General features: G+C 50.0%; 1 protein-coding gene across 2 annotated transcripts in view; it reads right to left on the reverse strand.

The window, feature by feature from the left end:
• Positions 1 to 15921, reverse strand: part of SLC2A9 (solute carrier family 2 member 9) — a 203032-nt gene extending 187111 nt beyond the window's left edge. Inside the window, exons 1-2 of one of the 2 annotated variants that reach the window (XM_002814585.5) lie at positions 15819 to 15921; positions 8934 to 9032 (exon numbers count right to left, since the gene is read on the reverse strand). In XM_002814585.5, the coding sequence (XP_002814631.3) occupies positions 8934 to 9032; positions 15819 to 15881 (162 nt within the window). In that variant the 5' untranslated portion in view covers positions 15882 to 15921. Of the gene's footprint in view, positions 1 to 8933; positions 9033 to 11253; positions 11470 to 15818 lie in introns of those variants that run through there. The other variant, XM_024246464.3, reaches the window with a different exon arrangement.
• Between the last annotated feature and the right edge of the window lie 1582 nt (positions 15922 to 17503).

The following is a 17503-nucleotide window of genomic DNA, read 5'->3' on the forward strand; positions in this document are numbered from 1 at the left end:
TGGTTCTTGGGATGTAGCCTATGAATTCTTGGGATTTCTCGAGTTATTCATGGCAGACCTCTCAGAACCCCTTGATAGTGTATGTTAACAAGATAACTCAGGATGGGGGTTGGCCATGCCAGAAAGACCAGCCGTGTGATAGAGGGTCGGGGCTTTGAGCCGAGTGACATCAGCCCTACCTCCAGGGAAGAGAGGAGGACCAAAGATTGAGTTCAACCTTATGGCCAATGATTTGATCAATCACATCTACATGATGAAACCCCAATAAAAACTTGGAACACTGAAGCTTGGGTGAGCTTCCCTGGTAGACAACACTCTGTGGGAGGAGAGAGAACACCAGAGCTGGAATCCTTCCAGACCTTACCCTGTGATCTCTTCTTGTGGCTTATTCTGATTTGTATCCTTTTTGCTATAATAAAGCTGTAATTCTAAGCATAGCACTTCCTGAGTTCTGTGAGTCATTTGAGCAAATTATCAAACTGGAAAGGGTAGTGAGAACCCGCAAATGTGTTACCATATGCTCAGGGAACCCCTGAGCCTGTCACTGGCATCTGAAGTGAGGCCAGTCTTGTGAACGGCTGTGCTCTTAACCTGTGAAGTTTGGCCTAAATGGCTAGTTAGCATCAGGAGTCATGGCGAAGCTGTGTGCAAGGTACTTTAATAGACACCACAGAAACAAATGAACAGTGTTGTTTTGAGTAACACTTTGATCTGTACAATCCTGACTGCTATACTTTTGCTAAACCTCCAAGCATTTCCCCCAAGCTACAGGCCAGGAACTGAACAAGCAGGCACCAAGTTCACTGTCTATCCTTGTGATTAGCCCTGAACTGTCCCTCCCACCTCACCTTCTGTTCCCCCAACCACTGCATTCCATGTTTGCTTTTTAATTTTTATTTTCACTCATACCTCCTATTCAACACATTCATTATCTCAACTTTGGTCCTTTTTTCTTGGCGACTTTTCTTAATGTCCATCTGCCAGTGGTCATTCTGCCTAGGCTGACTGTTCTCTTGGGCTCACTGCAATGTGGGATCCTCCTACAATCATGGGAAATGCGTGAGTCCTGGGTCAGGAATCCATCCAGGTCCATCACCTCAATAGTTGCTTCTCATGGATCAGCTACTCTTGAACCCCACACCCTTTGGCTTGTTTTTTGTCTTGGTTGGGCCCTTTTGGATTGAAGTCTAGGCTCCATATTGTCTGCCCTGCCACAGACCTTGCATTTCTTTAGAACACTGCTTCCAGAATCTTCCTGTAGGCTCTGTGGACAACACCCATGAGCAACAGGAGCTTTGACTCATGCTTTGCCCAGGCACCATCATCCCACCCAGGCCTGTATCAGCCCTGTCTGCCCATTTCAGTCCCCAGAGAATGGCCCTTGGGGCTCAGAACCCCCCACTCCAGTCTGTGGGTCTCCATCCAGCCCTCAACAACTTCTCAGTTGAATTCTAGACACTGGGTGCTCACAGGTACCAAGAGGACATCTTTAAGCACAACTCTGGCAATCATCCCAGATGATTCTAGCAGTATAATGAAGCAGGTTCCAGGCACTGCAACATTTTCCTACTAAAGGTCAACTATTACAGTGGCATAAATCTGAAGCCATTTGGAAGGATTCAGATTAGCACATTTGCATGCATGACTGTCTGAAAATTCAGGCTACATTTCATTGGTATGCAAATTAGCCCTAAATTTGGCAGTCTTTTACAATAACTTCAGGATGATTTAGACAGACAGGTAGGTAGGTAGACGGATAGACAGAAAGATACAACTATGCCAGTTAGAGCTAGTCACTGGAAACAGAAAGGACAAAGCCTAGACAATCAGCAATACATGAACAAAAGAAAGGAGATTAGAAAGCAAACATCTTCAGGAAGATTTAGGTGCTCCTATTTAGATGCTATGCACCATAGGCTGTGGATTAATTATTCAGCCAGCCAGCCCTCTGCCCAGAGGTACTAATGACACAAGGAATCTACAAGAGCCTCCTCCCTTTCCTGAAACCTCTAGCACAGGGGTTAGTCAACAATTGGCCAGCAAGGGAAATCCTAGACCACCATCTGTTTCGTAAATAAAATGTTATTGGCACATACCCTTGCCCATTCATTTACATATCATCTATAACTGCTTTATCTCTACATAGCAGAGTTCAGTAGTTGCAACAGAGACCATATGGCCAACAAAGAAAAACCACGCAGTATCTGGACCTCCACAGAACATTTGCTGGACCTTTACAGAATGTTTGCTGATTCACAGAATGCAGCAGATCAGCCTAGTGGAACAGAAAGAAGGGATACTCGGGAATTAGACAGACCAGGGTCCAAGTCCCCATCTGTGAACATGGTGGAGGTGGTCCTAGAAGTTTTCCATAGGACAGACTCACAGCTGGCAATTTGTTTGAGAGTGAAGATACCTAAGGACTTGCCCTGGACTCACTTTAAATTTAAATTTATCCATTTGCTCATTTAGCAAATATTTTTTATAAATGCTTACAATGTGACAGACATTGTTCTAGGTGCTGGCACTGCAAAAGCAAAGAACTTTCTAAAGTGAAGGGAAGGAGGACAAGAAGTAAAGGAATACATCATATCTCAGGTAGTGTTAAATACCATGAGGAGAAATAAATTCGGTGAGGGCTAAAGCGTGATGGAGGGGCGCCATTTTGGATAGGCTGGTCAGGGAAGACATTTCTGAGGAGGGGACGTCTGAGCAGAGGCCAGAAGTAATCAAAGGAGGGTGCGCAGGAAAATCAGGGGAAGAGCATTGCAGCCAGCAGGAGCGGCACGCACAAAGGCCCCGAGGTTCCAGTGTGCAGTGTGTTTGCGGGGTAGCAAGTGGGGAGAAGGTTGCGTAAATGGAGAAGAGGGAGTGAGGGGCGAAATGATGATGACAGAGTGGTCACAAGGCCCCAGGTGCCGTGTAAGTCACCACGGTCTGGCTTGCTTTCTAGATATAGTGGGTTTTGAGTGGAGGGACAATATGATCTTCCTTCATTTGTCAAGGATCCCTTTGGCCTTTGGGTGGAGAATGAACTGTAGGAACCAGAGTGGAAACAGAGAAACCAGTTAGGGTTTGGTCTAGAGAATGAATAGAGCCTAGCTACTGTGGTGTTCATCTTGGTGATCAACGTGCCAGCACAGCACAGATAACCCTGATTTTCAACAGCTGAGGACAATAAGAACCTCTTGGCAGTTCATGCAAAGTCCAGTGTGTGTTTAATAGTTCTCTGCCACCTGGAGGAAGAAAGAACTGAAGATCTTTCTTCAGTGCTGCCATAACCAGGGATGCTGCCATAAACCAGGCCTCACGTGGCCTATCAGAACCTCTGTTCACATCCCATCCACCAAGCTGACCAAGGACCCTTGTGGATGCACGAGGTGCAGGTGTTCTCTTCCAAATGGGGCATGAAAAGTAGTCAGATCCTGGGGATTCTTGGAAAGTTGGGTGGCCAGGAGGCACATCCAGGTGATCGTGTTGAGGAGAGGCCAGTGGGAATTTTTAGGAAGTGTCCCACCCCTGAAACTTGGATGTATTGGCTTCCCTCAGCCTCAGTTTCCTCGCCTTTAAAAGGGGGTTAGTGATCGCTGCCTTGCAATATTGTAACAAGGATCCAGTGTGCACACAATTCTGAACCTGGGCCAAGTGCAGAGCTGGTGCCCAGAGGTGAGTTATTTTCATTTTCGGCATTACAGAAAGTTTCCAAATATCTGAGGAGAGAGGAGCACCGAGTGTTTTTAAGATTGAGGCTGGGTGGCAGCAGGGCCAACGGCAGCTACTGCATGGATTGTTCTAACGGTGCAAGCTGCCTGCCCTGAAGGTAAATGCCCACTGCCTGGAGTCTGTGCCCTGATCACCTGGGCCCCCAGTTATCCAACAGCTGGAGAGGTGAAGCTGGCTGGGTGGAGGACTTACAAGCCTGGGCTAGTGCCTTCCCATGGGGCAGCATCCACACACCACCCCCTGGTGGCAGCCTTTGTTCATCACCTCTGTGAGCAGATACCCTCCCCGCACTCCAAAGCAGCACTAATATCTGCACCTCTTCCGTTCCAAGGGTTTCTTTCTCCTTCTTGAGAGCCCAGAACCCCAGATGAAGCCTAGCTCTCACACCACAAACCCCTGCCAGGCTTGGGTCCTTCCAGCCTGTGTTAGATCCCATTCCTTAGAGTCTCTGCTCTGTTCCTGGTCTCCCTGGTTCTGGGGCTGCCTCACTCACCCGTTCCTAAGCCCACTGCAAGGGGAAGAGAGAATTCGAGGTGATCGCTGGACACTGGGCTGAGCTCCTGGACCCATGGCTGAGCATCACGTCTCCTTTCATTTCGCAGCGACCTCACAAGGGGCTGAACACCAGCCCTTTACAGAGGCACCTACGTGGGGAGCTGGGATTCTGTGCAGGCCTGCTCAGCTCACACTCAGGGCAGTTTCCACCTCGGGAGGGCCTCCCAGGGCGAGCCTTGGCCCTCAGGCTGCTCATAGCCTGGGTGGTGCTGGATCGTGCTCCTGTTCTCACCTCTGCAATCTTTCTGGTCTGGCTTCAGCTCCCCTTTCCAGCCTCTACTTCTCCACCCCCCTGGACCCCACATCCAGCTACCATTAGGTCTCCACCATTCCCAGAAAGCCTTGAGCTCTCTCTTTCAAGCCCCAGTGAGGCCCCACTGACCTCCCCAGGTAGAATAAAGTCCTTCAGCTGTCCTGTGGCTCCATGCAGCCTGCCTCACTGTCTGGTGATTATTTATTGAGCCTCTGTCACTGCTGCTGGTCTTGGAGCACCTCGAGGACATGGATGTGTGTCGTTTTCATCTTTCTACCCCAGATACAGCAAGGTCAACACCCAGGGAAGGGCGCTGAAGGATTGCCTGAACAGCTACCCCTCTCTTCTCACAAAGCAGCACAAGTAAACATAAAACATCAGGACCTTTAGGCAGAGCAGGAAGAGGTTACATGACCCCACACCCCATAGGGAGGGGAACAGTTTGGGGAGTGATTCTAGCTAATGATAAAGCCATCTTTGGTTTCTCGGTGAGATCAGGTCCTTTGTGAGGACTGCTCTACAAGAACCCCGAGGCAGGGAGGGGTCGGGACAGGATTCAGACAATCACAGGTGCCTACTTGTAACACGATGGCAGCATCATCCACCTTGTGCTTGAGCCCCTAGGGTTGTTGCAGTGAATCCTTGCCCTGTCTTTTGGTTGGTAGATGGACAGGTAAGCAGCCCTGGGCTTGCTGTGGCTCCTCCCATCTCCCCTTGTTCCTCTTTGCCTTCACTGATCATGCCAAACTCCCCCCATGGCTGGACTGTTGGCACCTGCCATTAGTGGTCAGGGGTAGGAAGGAGAGGCAGAGAGCATGGCATGGATCTTGGATTCAGACAGACCTGGGTTTGAATTCCAACACTGCCACCTCCCAGCTGTGTGATCCTGGGCAAGTTGCTTAAACTCTGAGCCTCTGTTTTTTGGTTCATGAAATGAAGGTAACATCAGTAATTAACTACCTTGAGCTGAATTGTGTCCCCTCCAAAAATGTTGCATGACATTTTTGTTGCAAGAATAGGGCATGTTGAAGCCCTAACCCCGATGTGATGGTATTTGGAGATGAGGCGTTTGGGAGGTTACTGGGGTTAGCGGAGGTCATGGGGGCGGCCTCATGGTGGGATGAGTGTCTTGCTCCCTTGCACTCTTCCTCCCTCTGCCATGTACAGATAGTGAGAAAGAGGCCATCTGCAAGCCAGAAGGAAGGTCCTCGCCAGACAACGAATCCACCGGCACTTTGATTTTGGATTTCCAGGTTGGAGAAGTATGGGAAAATAAATGTCTGTTGCTGAAGACCCCAGGCTGTGCTGTTTTGTTACAGCCAAAGACTCTGATGTCTCTGTATTTCTGAGAATGGAATGCGCCTGGCATGCAGTACGTTTTGGCAGAGTTGATGAGCTGGCCATCACAGTCTCTGCTCCTCTTCAAAGGCAGACAGCACATGCTGGGAAGTAGCTACCCAATTGGGGATGACACTTCCCAAGCCCCGGATCTGGGCAGATGGCTCAGTCCTGGACTCAAGGCCTCCTCGGGGTGCTTGCCCTGGGCTCCGCTAAAGTATGCATGACGAGCCATGGTCTCAAGGTTCAAAGGACACCAGGCTAAAAAGCACCTTGTGATGTCTCAAGACTGAACACCTTGCTGCGCATGCTGGCCACAGAGGTAGAGCTCCGATATCCCAAACAAGAAGTCTCATGGCCTAACACTGCCTGGCACAGAAAGGATCTGTTTTAAAAATGACTGAAAATGTGTCTGATGCCCGGGAAACCATAAGCCCGCCCAGGGCCAAACTCTGGCTCCACTTATTATGTGACTGTGGGCAAGTCAGTGAACAGCGTGCCTCAATTCCCTCATCTGTAAAATGGGGATAATGATGATCCATACCTCACAGGGCTGTCATGAGGGTGCAGTGAGCTGATTAATGCATGAAAAGTACATGGAGGAGGGCCGGCACCTCGTGCGGGCTTTTTCCATCTGTGCTGTTACTGATGCTGCCATAATATGTGTTACTCATCTTAAGAAAGGTAAAGGCCACCCTAGCTGTGTAGGTCTTCAGAAGTCCCCTCCTTTCCTGAAATGGAGAGAGGGCACGTTAAACTCTCTCTGTTTGGCTTACCATGGTCTTTCCCATTAAATACCTCTAAGCTCTAGCCCCTCCTGTCCTTCTCACTGACACCAAAGTTGCTTTTCTAAAAAACAGTAAGCATATTAAATAAGTAAATAAATAAGGAGGCACGTGTTCTCAGGACCTCCTGAGGTTGTGTCACGGTTAAAGAAAAATAAATTTTAATTAAAAAAATGTGAGTTGCAAAACCCCATCCCCATGAATCTGCCATGGCTCCCTAGTGCCCAAGACTAAAATCCTCCTCCTCAGCCTAAGATCTTAGGCCCTCTTCTTTTGACTCCATCCTGCTTTACCACCTCTTCTTTCATCCCAGCTCCCCATTCCCCCTAGGTACTGGCACACCACACGCTACTAACTTCCCAATATGCCACCATGCGGGCACAGCCAGGCCTTCGTGTGTGCTTCAGCTCCCCACCTCCCTTTGACACCTGTGGAAATTCTACACATCCCTCGTGGCTCAGCTCAAATACCACCTCTTCCAGGTTGTCTTCCCTGATCCCCAGAGGTGGACACATCATAAACTCTCAACAATGCTTGCTGAATGAATAAGTGAGTAATGGGATTGCTCCTTCCTCATGTTCCCACAGTCAGTGCTTGAACTCATATCATTCTATCCCAGGTGTAAGTTTCACATATCTCTGCTCCACAAGCCATGAGTGCAAAGGTTCTCCCCGCCCTCTCACCTGGATGTTTTGATGAACTTTCAAGATGAAACAAGAGGAGTCCAAATTCCTAGCCCTCTTTCAAAGACAAATATGGACAAGTCAGATCCCCATCTTGGGATGACATCACAATGACAAAATCAAAGATCACTGACTGTTGACAGTGCTTACTGAAGCCATCTAGGCCCCCTGGTTTTCAAACTGTTTTTAGCAACAGAACTGAACAATGTCAAATAATTAACAGACTTTTTAAACATAGAACTGACCTGCCCAAATAGTGCTTAGATCCCTGAGGCACCTCTGCAAAATTCCAGGGCTCCTGGGAACCTCTGAAACTCACTGACCCAGTCTTCCCCTATGTTTTCCACACAAGGATGTTGGACTCCCAAGCAAGGAAAAGCCTGGAAGGCACCCAGGGCTGTCCTTGGCCTGCTTCTTGTCTGCCCCCAAAACAGCTTGTGCTCCAAGAACCTGGAGCTCCCCGCATTTCCCCAGATGTGTCCTACATCCGTGTCCCCAAAACAGCCTGTGCTCCATGAACCTGGAGCTCCCCGCATTTCCCTAGATGTGTCCTACATCCCGGCCCCCATCCATCACTCCACCTTCCAAACTTGGTCAGGCATCACTTCCTGCAGGAAAGCTTCCCTCAAGCCTCCAACCTGCCCTTGCCTGTGGGTGGTGGTAGGTCAAAGCCAAAGCTAGCACCCACAGGATAGCATCTAAACCTTACAGCCTAGGTAGGCGGTACCCAACCTTTAACTGCAAACCAGAGGCACAATGTGAAGAGGGCCTGGGAGAATTGCACCTGGATCTGATTTCAGAGTAAAACACAAGCCAAAGATGGGTCTTATCCAGCAGATGCCTGAGTGGCCTCTGGTTGTAATTTAAAGTCAACAACACCAGGCCGGGCACAGTGGCTCAAGCCTATAATCCCAGCACTTTGGGAGGCCAAGGTGGGTGGATCGCTTGAGGCTGGGAGTTCCAGACCAGCCTGGCCTACATGGCGAAGCACCATCGTTACAAATACAAAAATTAGCCGGGTGTGGTGGTGCATGCCTGTAGCCCCAGTTACTCGGGAGGCTGAGGCAGGAGAATCACTTGAACCTGGGAGGCGGAGGTTGCAGTGAGCCGAGATTGCACCACTGCACTCCAGCCTGGTGACAGGGTGAGACTCCATCTCAAAGATAGATAGATAGATAGATAGATAGATAGATAGATAGATAGATAGATAGATAACAACAACAAAACAAATCAAGAAAATGTCCAAGTTTCCATGCATAAGGCCCCTCCTGCTTCTTTCCCCGGCATTAGGGGCCAGAGGATCGCCCCTGACCCCACCCCGGGACTTCCGAAGCCCCCTCTCATCTAGTCTCCCAACGTTCTCCCAGGACACCCACCCTGCAGCCGCAAGAACTGTCATCCCCCCGCCCCTGTCCCCGTGTCATCATTGTCTGTTTCTGTGCCTACCCTCTCCCCCCAGCGGGCGCTGGTCTCTGTCCCCGCTGTGTCCCGCGCCGCGAGCGCAACGGGAGGGGGCGCTGGAGCCCAGGGCCCTTGCGCACCCGAAGGTTTCCGAGGGGCCGCAGCGCCCTCTGCCGGGCCTTGGCGCGCACTCACCGGGGTGGGGGCGTTCACCACAGACAGATTGTAACCGTAGAGGAAGGAGGAGCCGAAGGCGCCCGCGAGGGAGGCCACGAGGAGCGAGCAGGACCAGTCCTGGGGGGAGAGGAAACCACGTCAGAGCCGGCAACGGGCGCGCAGCCAGGGCCGAGGGAAGACCTGGAACGTTCCCTCAGCTGGGGGAGGCCTTCGTGGGGAGAAGTCTTTGTCCTTGGCTGGGCTAGAGACAGAGAGAAGAGACGCAAGTTGGGGACCTGCAGATAGGGTTCCAGTCCAGGTCCGCGTGCGCAGGCCGGGCGCCCTCAGGTTTAGCGGCCACGCCCTTGCGTTCCTTCCGGGTTGCGTGAGGATCCCTGAAACGCAGACCTGAAACGCAGTTTTCAGCAGATGCTGTGGGCAGCTCCACGCGATCCTTTTAGCGAAGTTGGCGAGTGTCTGAACCAGACAGAAAAAAGCAAAGCCAGACTCCAAGCGCTATCAGCCAGGTGTGATTCTAAGCACTTTCTGCGCATTGTCTCTGAGTCCTTAGATCAGTGCTGTTATATCCTGTATTACAGGTGAGGAAAGAGGGGCACAGAGCGTGGCTGGTGCTGTCTAGGATGGGGACTGAAGTCCAGGTGGCCTGGCTGCAGTGCCCCTCTAGTCACCACTGCACTGTCCCCTGCTGACCCGTCACCTGAGTGCGTTGTCCAAGGGCCTGAGACTGCCGACAGCCACACAGATGTGCACACACGCTTACATGCACATACTGTTCCAGGCTGAGGCGTCAAACTACAGGGGCTGGTCCAAGCCTCGGGACAAGGACCTGCAGACATAGAGATGCAAGGTTTGGCACAGAGAACAGGGCGCCTGCCTTGGTGTTGTCCTGCCCTGCAGCCCCATCTAAGGACAGCCACCACCAGTACAGGGCCATAGGGCAGAAATACCTGGATCCCTGGCAAAGGCTGACAAGCTGGCATGAGCCAGGGCAGGAGGGACGGCTGTCCTCAGCTGGTCAGGGAATATGGGCCAAGTGGGCAGGGACCAGGTGCTCCGGAAGGCACCTTCTTTGCCATCATTTGACATATTTGTGAGTGTGTGTGTGTGTGTGTGTGTGTGTGTGTGTTGTAGGCGCCAGGCCCTGACAAAACTGTGGGGATGCAACAGTGAAGAAGACATATGGATCCATGGTTCAGGGACCCAAATCAGTCAAATCCCGTCTGGAAAGGAATGTGGGTCTCTTGATGGCCACTTGCCTGCTCTGCTCATCTCGTTTGTCTCCTCTAGTGCCACCAGCCACGAGATAGAGCTTTGGGGCTTTGAGCCAAGTGATATCAGCTTTACCTCCAGGGCCAGTCCCTTCAGCTTTAGGAGTCTGAGCAAGTGACTTGACTTTTCTGGGGCTCAGCTTGCCCACCTGTGAAATGGGATCTTAATAGCAGCACTGGCTGCATATGTTGTTGAAGAGCCTGCTGCAGAGGAGGTGCTCCGTAGAGTCTGCTGACCACATGCGGGGGCAAGAGGGAACATTTATAAGCCTTGGGGATGGGTGCTGCCAAGTGAAATGTAGGACCAGAATATTTTTCTGCAGTGAGAGGAGCTTGAGCTGAATGGGGATCCCGGATGGAACAGAATCACATTTCAGATGAAACGCCTGTTCTCTATCACTCTCTCTTTAAACCTATCCTCTGAGTCTCGGCACAGATACCACTTCTTCTGAGCCCCTGGGCTGTGCTGGGCATCGTTTCTGTGCTCTGTGCCTTCTTTGCTCCCAGCCCCGATGACCTTAGAGGACACAAACTCCTTCCTCGTCTGCACCCCATCAGATTGGGAGCACCTGGTGTGAAGTGCCCCTGCCAGAGGCTGGCGAAGGGCAGGTGGGGGCTGTCTTCTCCTGCCTCAGCTGTGCTCCCTGGAGCCCCCTGCCTGTGTGGCCCGCCTGTGCCCTCCACCCGCTCCCCACTCACTGCAGGGGCAGAGGGTGCCCACTGACCGACGGTGCTGCTGCCCGTGCCATGCCCTGGGGAGGGTAAGAAGAGGGACACCACCATGCAAGTGCGGGGCAGGGCAGCCTGCCACCATAGCCTCGTTCCATGTACACACCCAGTCTACCAGTGACGCTGTTGGCCCAGTCAGCTGGGGCTTGGAGAAAGCATGCCAAAGTCACACAGATGGAGAAGTGCAACTCAAACTGGGGCCTCCCTGCCTCAAAGCCCCAGATCCCCCGATCCCCCAGCTACACGCTGCCAGGCTGGGGCTGAGCACTGTCACACGGCTGCTACCCAGGCCTGCCTTCCCCACAGCCCTCCAGCCATGCAGAAAAGCTGTCCGTAGTTACCTTTCTTCTCCTCCCATCTGGCAGCCCGCTCCTCAGGTGGTCACACTCCAGCAGTGCCCTCCCTGGCCCTGGAGGCCCGGCGTGGCTTGTGTCATCTGCGAGGGGAGCTAGGCCCAGTTCCTTGGAATTCCTATTTTGTTTCCTTGCCATGGGTCTCAGTGACTCAGCTGATGGCTCGGCCCAGGGACCCCGGACTCTGCCAAGGCATCTCCGTGAATGAGGAGGCAGAGTCCACCGGAAGGAGGGTGGGAGTTCCTGACAGGAAGTGTGGCAATTTGATCATGCCTGAACAGGCAACAGGGCAACATTTTTTTCTCTGCTCCTAAGTTATCACAGCAACGAAACAGTCCAAAAAGGGAAATCTGTCCTCTCCAGGATTACCACCCAGGGGGTGGATTTTTTTTTTTTCTTAGCATCTTTTTATTTTTCTCTCTTAACAAAGCCTGGAGCAGGGTGACTGCCATTAACCTAGGATACCTCCCTAATGGTTGGAACAGAATGGAGAGGTGGCTGACTTTGACTCAGAAGCCTGAATACAGCTCTGCCCCTGACTCCTCCACTTTTTTTTTTTTTTTTTTTTTTTTGACCGAGTCTCGCTCTGTTGCCCGGGCTGGAGTGCCTTGATGCAGTCTCTGCTCACTGCAACCTCCGCACCTGGGTTCAAGCAATTCTTCTGCCTCAGCCTCCCAAGTAGCTGGGACTACAGGCGTGCACCACCATGTCCGGCTGATTTTTGTATTTTTAGTAGAGACTGTGTTTCACCATGTTGGCCAGGCTGGTCTTGAACTCCTTACCTCAGGTGATCTGCCTGCCTCAGCCTCCCAAAGTGCTGGAATTAGAGGCGTGAGCCACCACGTCCGGCCAACTCCTCCACTTTTTAACTGTGTATCCTCAGGCAAGTCACTTTATTCTCTGAGGTGCCACTTCTACCACTGCAAAATGGAATATTGACCCCACTCTGACTGTCCTGCAGACTTATTCTGAAGCTCAAATAGAAAACTCCAGCCCTGAGTGGCGTGCTGGAAATGAGTATGGGCTGTCCTGCAGCCTCGAACAAAGGCAAGGGCTGTGGGTTTGGAAGAAAAAGCATTCGCCTTTTAGTCATTACTCTGTCCTGCTCATTCAGCACTGGCTGAGGGGACATGTCCTATGTGCCAGCCCCAGGCTGGCTCAAGGACAGTACTGAGAAGGCAAGGGCCTCATGCACACCAGGAGGTTGTTCATCACATGGCCATGTTGCCTCAGACGCCAGAGAAGCACCTTCAATTTTGGCTGGAACAGTTTGCTCCCAGAAGCAGAGAGCAGTGCAGAGGTGGGGCCAGAGCCAGGGACAGGCTTGGTGAATGCAGAATGTCCAGGAGGCAAGGTAGGGCTCAGTCCACAAAAGAGAGACTGAAAAGTTAGCAAAGTATGTTTAGTAAAAAGCACACACTAAAATAAAAGGTGTGGAGTACGGCAGACATGCCAGGAACCTGGAATGTGAAACGCACACGGAAACATCCAGCCCCGAACTGCACGGTGGTGAGAATGTGGCTGCTCAAAGCAAGTGGGGAACCAAGACTTCCAAAGAGGAAAACCACCCTCAGGAGTTAGGCTGAGGATGTGCTGAGCACACCAGTCATTCAGTGCAATCGTCCTTCTGCATGTTAATCAGTCAGGCACGCCCCTGGGAGAAGTGGTATTTCTTGAACTGGATTTCAGCTATGCAGCCTGGTTTCCTCACTGAGTGGTGGGCCTAGAGCAGCATTCTGATGTGCAAATCTTAATTATAACATGAGCTAAAAAGGCAGAGGATTCCCCAGGACAGCTTGGAGGAGGCACCACTCCAATCTCAGCTGGATCTTGGAGACCCCCTGGAAGAGGCGGCTTCTGAGCAGACAGAGAAGGATATAGGGTGAGAGGGCAAGGAGCAAAGGCCTGCAGGCACAGATGCCTGCAGTGTGTGGAAGTGAAATTGTCAGTGAAGCATGGTTGGGGCCTGAAGTATAGGAGATGGGCCGAGGAGGGGCAGGGACAGCTGCATCCCTGTGCATGGAGGGCCCCTCTGCCCCTATGCTGTCCTGATAGGGACTGCATTTTCATCATCTCATTTACCCCTCCTCATCCCATTGCTGTGACTCCCCTCTCTATACCCTCCCTGTTTCCTCATCTGTAACAGTGGGGACCTCACCAGATTTTGCTAAAGCTCAAATTGGATCAGGTGACCCCTCATCCTGTTAAAAATTGCTTCGTAGTTCTCTGTTGGGATTGAAAACTCAAAAGGCACCAGAAATTAGGCAGTGGACATGAATGTGCAACTACAGTAAAAGTAAAAGAGAGCGGGGATGGGTCCCTCCCGAATCCAGATGGCAGCTAACCAGGGCTCCTGGTAGCCAGAGCACCTGCCTCACTTTCAGCTCATATTACACGTGCACAGGGCTTTCCCAACTGTGTTCACGTTCATGATATTATTTAGTCCTCAGAGGAACTATCAGACCTACATTTCGGGGCAACTGAAGTTCAGGGGGAGCATGGAGGAGCCCGCCTCCAAAGCGAGGGCCGGTTCCCCATTCCACAGGGCCATCGGCCCTGCACTCCGGGCGACTGCTAAGGAAGCGACTCCTATCACAGATGAAGTCATAAGACAAACATCCCCAGATGTTCTGGGCTGGGGCACGTTCTGCCTGCTCTGACACTCACTGGTTCCTTCATTCAGTCATCACTTGCCTGTCTTTATGAAGCTCCTACTCATTCAGGTTCTCCTGACCTTGCTCAGGCCCTCCGTTCTGACTGCCCTGAACTGTGCTCACCCTTCAGCGCTTAACTCCCTTGCCAACCTCTTCCCAGCAGCCTCCCCAACCTCTCGCTGCCTCTGTGTTCCACGTGCTGCTGCTCACATGTGCCTTCCCCTTTGCACGGGAGCTCACCGTGGGCAGGGATGGTGTGCGTCTCAATGGGCTGATTGTGTCCCCCCAGATTCACATGTTGAAGTCCTCACCCCCAGCACCTTACAATGTGACTGTATTTGGAGATAGGGTTTTTGAAGAGGTAATTAAGGTTAAATGAGGTCATATGCATGGGGCTGTATTCCAGTATGCCTGGTGTCCTTATAGGAAGAGGAAATGAGGACACAGACACACACAGAGGGAGGACCACGTGAGGACGCAGGGAGAAGGCAGCCACTTCTGCCAAGAAGGGAGGCTTCAGAAGGAACTAACCTGCTGACACTCTGAGCTTGGACTTCTGGTTTCCAAGACAGTGAGACAATACATTTCTGTTGTTTAACCTGCCCAGTCTATGGGACTTTGTCTTGGCAGCCCCAGCAAACCCACAGTGTCCTAAGCCTCTTTGTATTCCTAGACTTCCTCCAGCCTGGCTCAGGGACAGGGTCCAGTAGATAGGCATCACTTCTGGAACTGACCTTAAACTGTCCTCCGGATGGTTTCCTAAGGCTAAAAAGTTGTCTTGGACAACGTGGAAATTTTCTAGCAGGGAAGAGTTGGAAAAGAAGGGGGGTTTTCTCTTGAGTGTCATTTAAGCAGAATGTTTGAAATGACTACATCCCTTGCTTCATTACACCAAATACTTAGACAGTAGATCCTTGACTCACCTAATGTAAGCACCAAGAAAAGATATAGCGTCCACTTAGAGGGAACTGCTGTCTATTCGACATTATTCTTGCGTGGGGTCTTGGGTAACCTCAAACAGGTGACTGCACCCTTATTCTCCATTTCACACCTCTATGGGGACAATGATGTTCAGCTTGCCAATTTCACACTTTCTTGACAACTTGGTAAATGGACTTGTGTTGATCTCTGTCCTACCGAATATAGGTTTATTATAAATACAAATACATTTTCCCTGGAGTCACAGTAGCTTCCACACCCATCACAGGAGACGAGGCACAGATAATCCAAGGTTTAAGAAGGGCTCAAACCTGTACTAGCCACATAGCCTTGGACAAGTGGCTTCATCCCTTTCTGAGCTTCAGTTTATCACCTGTAAAATAGGCCAGTGATGCCTTCACCATGGTTTGATCCAGAGAGAACCATGTGAAGAGTCTCTCTTTAAATGGGAGCCCTGTGTAAAGGTCCAGCACAGACTAGGCACTCTCTGGCTGTTCTTGAATCAGGCTTAAAAAGAGGGTCTGATGAGTCCCAAGAAGAAAGAAAGTCATTCTATTAATAGGTGCTGAGGACTTCCTGGAGGAAGGGGCAGGTGGACTAAGCCTTGTGATGGATTAAGGGGGTGGGTTTTAGTGTATCATCTTTAATGATGATGACATAATCATTGTCAACCTCAATGTCCCCTTGTTGAGAAATGACCTTTGTAATGGAGACTTTTGCCCCAAGCCCAGAAAGTCACCAGCAGATCAGGACTGTCCATTTCACTCTTCTGAGCCTCACCCCATACACTCTACAATCCCCATGGCTCCTTCCCACAGAACTTGGCTTTCAGCTGCTGCTCACTCTTTTCTCTGCCCAGCTTCACCTTAACAGCCTCCCACTGATCCAGGGGAAGGGAGAACTACCCCCTGGGTGACCAGAATAGTCATATAAGGGAGACAGAAAAAAAAAAGGACTGACCAATTTCTTTTTCGCTGAATCACTTTCTTCGTCTTCTCCTCGGTCCTTTTTACTGAGCTTCATGGTTCACTTTTCAGGTTTTGAACTTTTGTTGTTATTGTTTCTGAGAAAGAGAAAAAGAGAGAAGCCATTAGACAGCTGCTTTCTCAGATGTGCAAGTCAGGGGAGGTGGCCAGGAGCAGCCTTTGAAAGGTTTGCTGTGAGGAGCTCTGGCTGGGATGCCAGGATGGGACAGAGCAGCATCCTCGCTTGGGCACCTCCCTGCTCTCCTCTGTCCTCAGTTCTCTGTTTTTGAGTGCAGGGCTTCCCACACTTGCCTTGTTGCTTATTAAATACAGGCTGCTCTCTGGAATATTTTCATTCAGATGGTAATTCTTATGATGAGGCACATTTTGAAAACACTAGGCTAGCTGTCTCTAAGATGTGAAAATAAAATCAGTGCAAATTAAAACAAAGTGCCAATCTCACCTGTCAAATTGGAAACAGTTGCCAAAATCATACCCTGAATCACTGGCATGCAGAAGTAGAACATTCCATAGCTTTTCTGGAGTTTGGAAATATGTTTCTAGAACCATAAAAATATTTCTGCCCTTTGGCCCGACTACTACACTTATAAAAATGCATTCTAAAGCACGAATAAAAATGTGCACAAAAAGTTAAGGTCAAGATGTTCATTGCAGCATTTTCCATGTCAGAAAAATGGTATTTCTAATAGGATAAAAAATATCTAGCAGAAAAATATGGATAAATTGCAATCCATCGATATGATGAAATCTCACGGAGTCCTTAAAAATTGTTATAGGCTTGGCACGGTAGCTCACGCCTGTAATGCCAGCACTTTGGGAGGCCGAGGCGGGCAGATCACGAGGTCAGGAGTTCAAGACCAGCCTAGCCAAGATGGTGAAACCCTGTCTCTACTAAAGATATAAAAAATTATCTGGGCATGGTGGCGCACACCTGTAATCCCAGCTACTCAGGAGGCTGAGGCAGGAGAATCGCTTGAAGCCAGGAGGTGGAGGTTGCAGTGAGCCGAGTTGCACAGTTGCACTCCGGCCTGGGTGACAGGGTGAGACTCCATCTCAAAAAAAAAAAATTATGTTATAGGAGAATATTTGATGTGAGGGGGAAATGCTCATAATAAATTCTTACTTGACAAGAAAAAGGAAGATATATAAACAAACATTATTCAACATTAAAAATAGATGCAATTATTAATAGATTCACAAAATATATGTACTTAAACTATGTTCACGTGTCTTTTTGCTTAAACCTAAAACATCATATTTATACATTAAATTATTTATTCAACAAATATTAAATGCCTCATATTCTAGGCTATGGGGATACAATTCTGAAGAAGGTACACCTTGCCCTGCCCTCATGGAGCTCAAATTTTAGGAGAAGAGGTAGTTTCAGAAGAGCAAACAGACTATGCATAGATGAGTGGAAATGGAGAGCCCTGGCCCAGCACAGGACAGGAGAGCAGCAGAGACCGGTCACGGAGATGAGCAGAGGACAGGTGCATATTTATGAGCATGGAAAATAGACTGTCAGGAATCCGACCAAACCATTAACAGCAGTTACTGCTTGGACGGGATATTCTAGCCAATTTTTATCTTATTATTTGTTTTCCTATAGTTTTCTGATATTTTGCAGTGAAAAAAAATACTTCTATAACTAAACAA

This window comes from Pongo abelii, chromosome 3, assembly GCF_028885655.2.
Source record: "Pongo abelii isolate AG06213 chromosome 3, NHGRI_mPonAbe1-v2.0_pri, whole genome shotgun sequence".
In the NCBI taxonomy this organism is placed as follows: Eukaryota; Metazoa; Chordata; class Mammalia; order Primates; family Hominidae; genus Pongo; species Pongo abelii.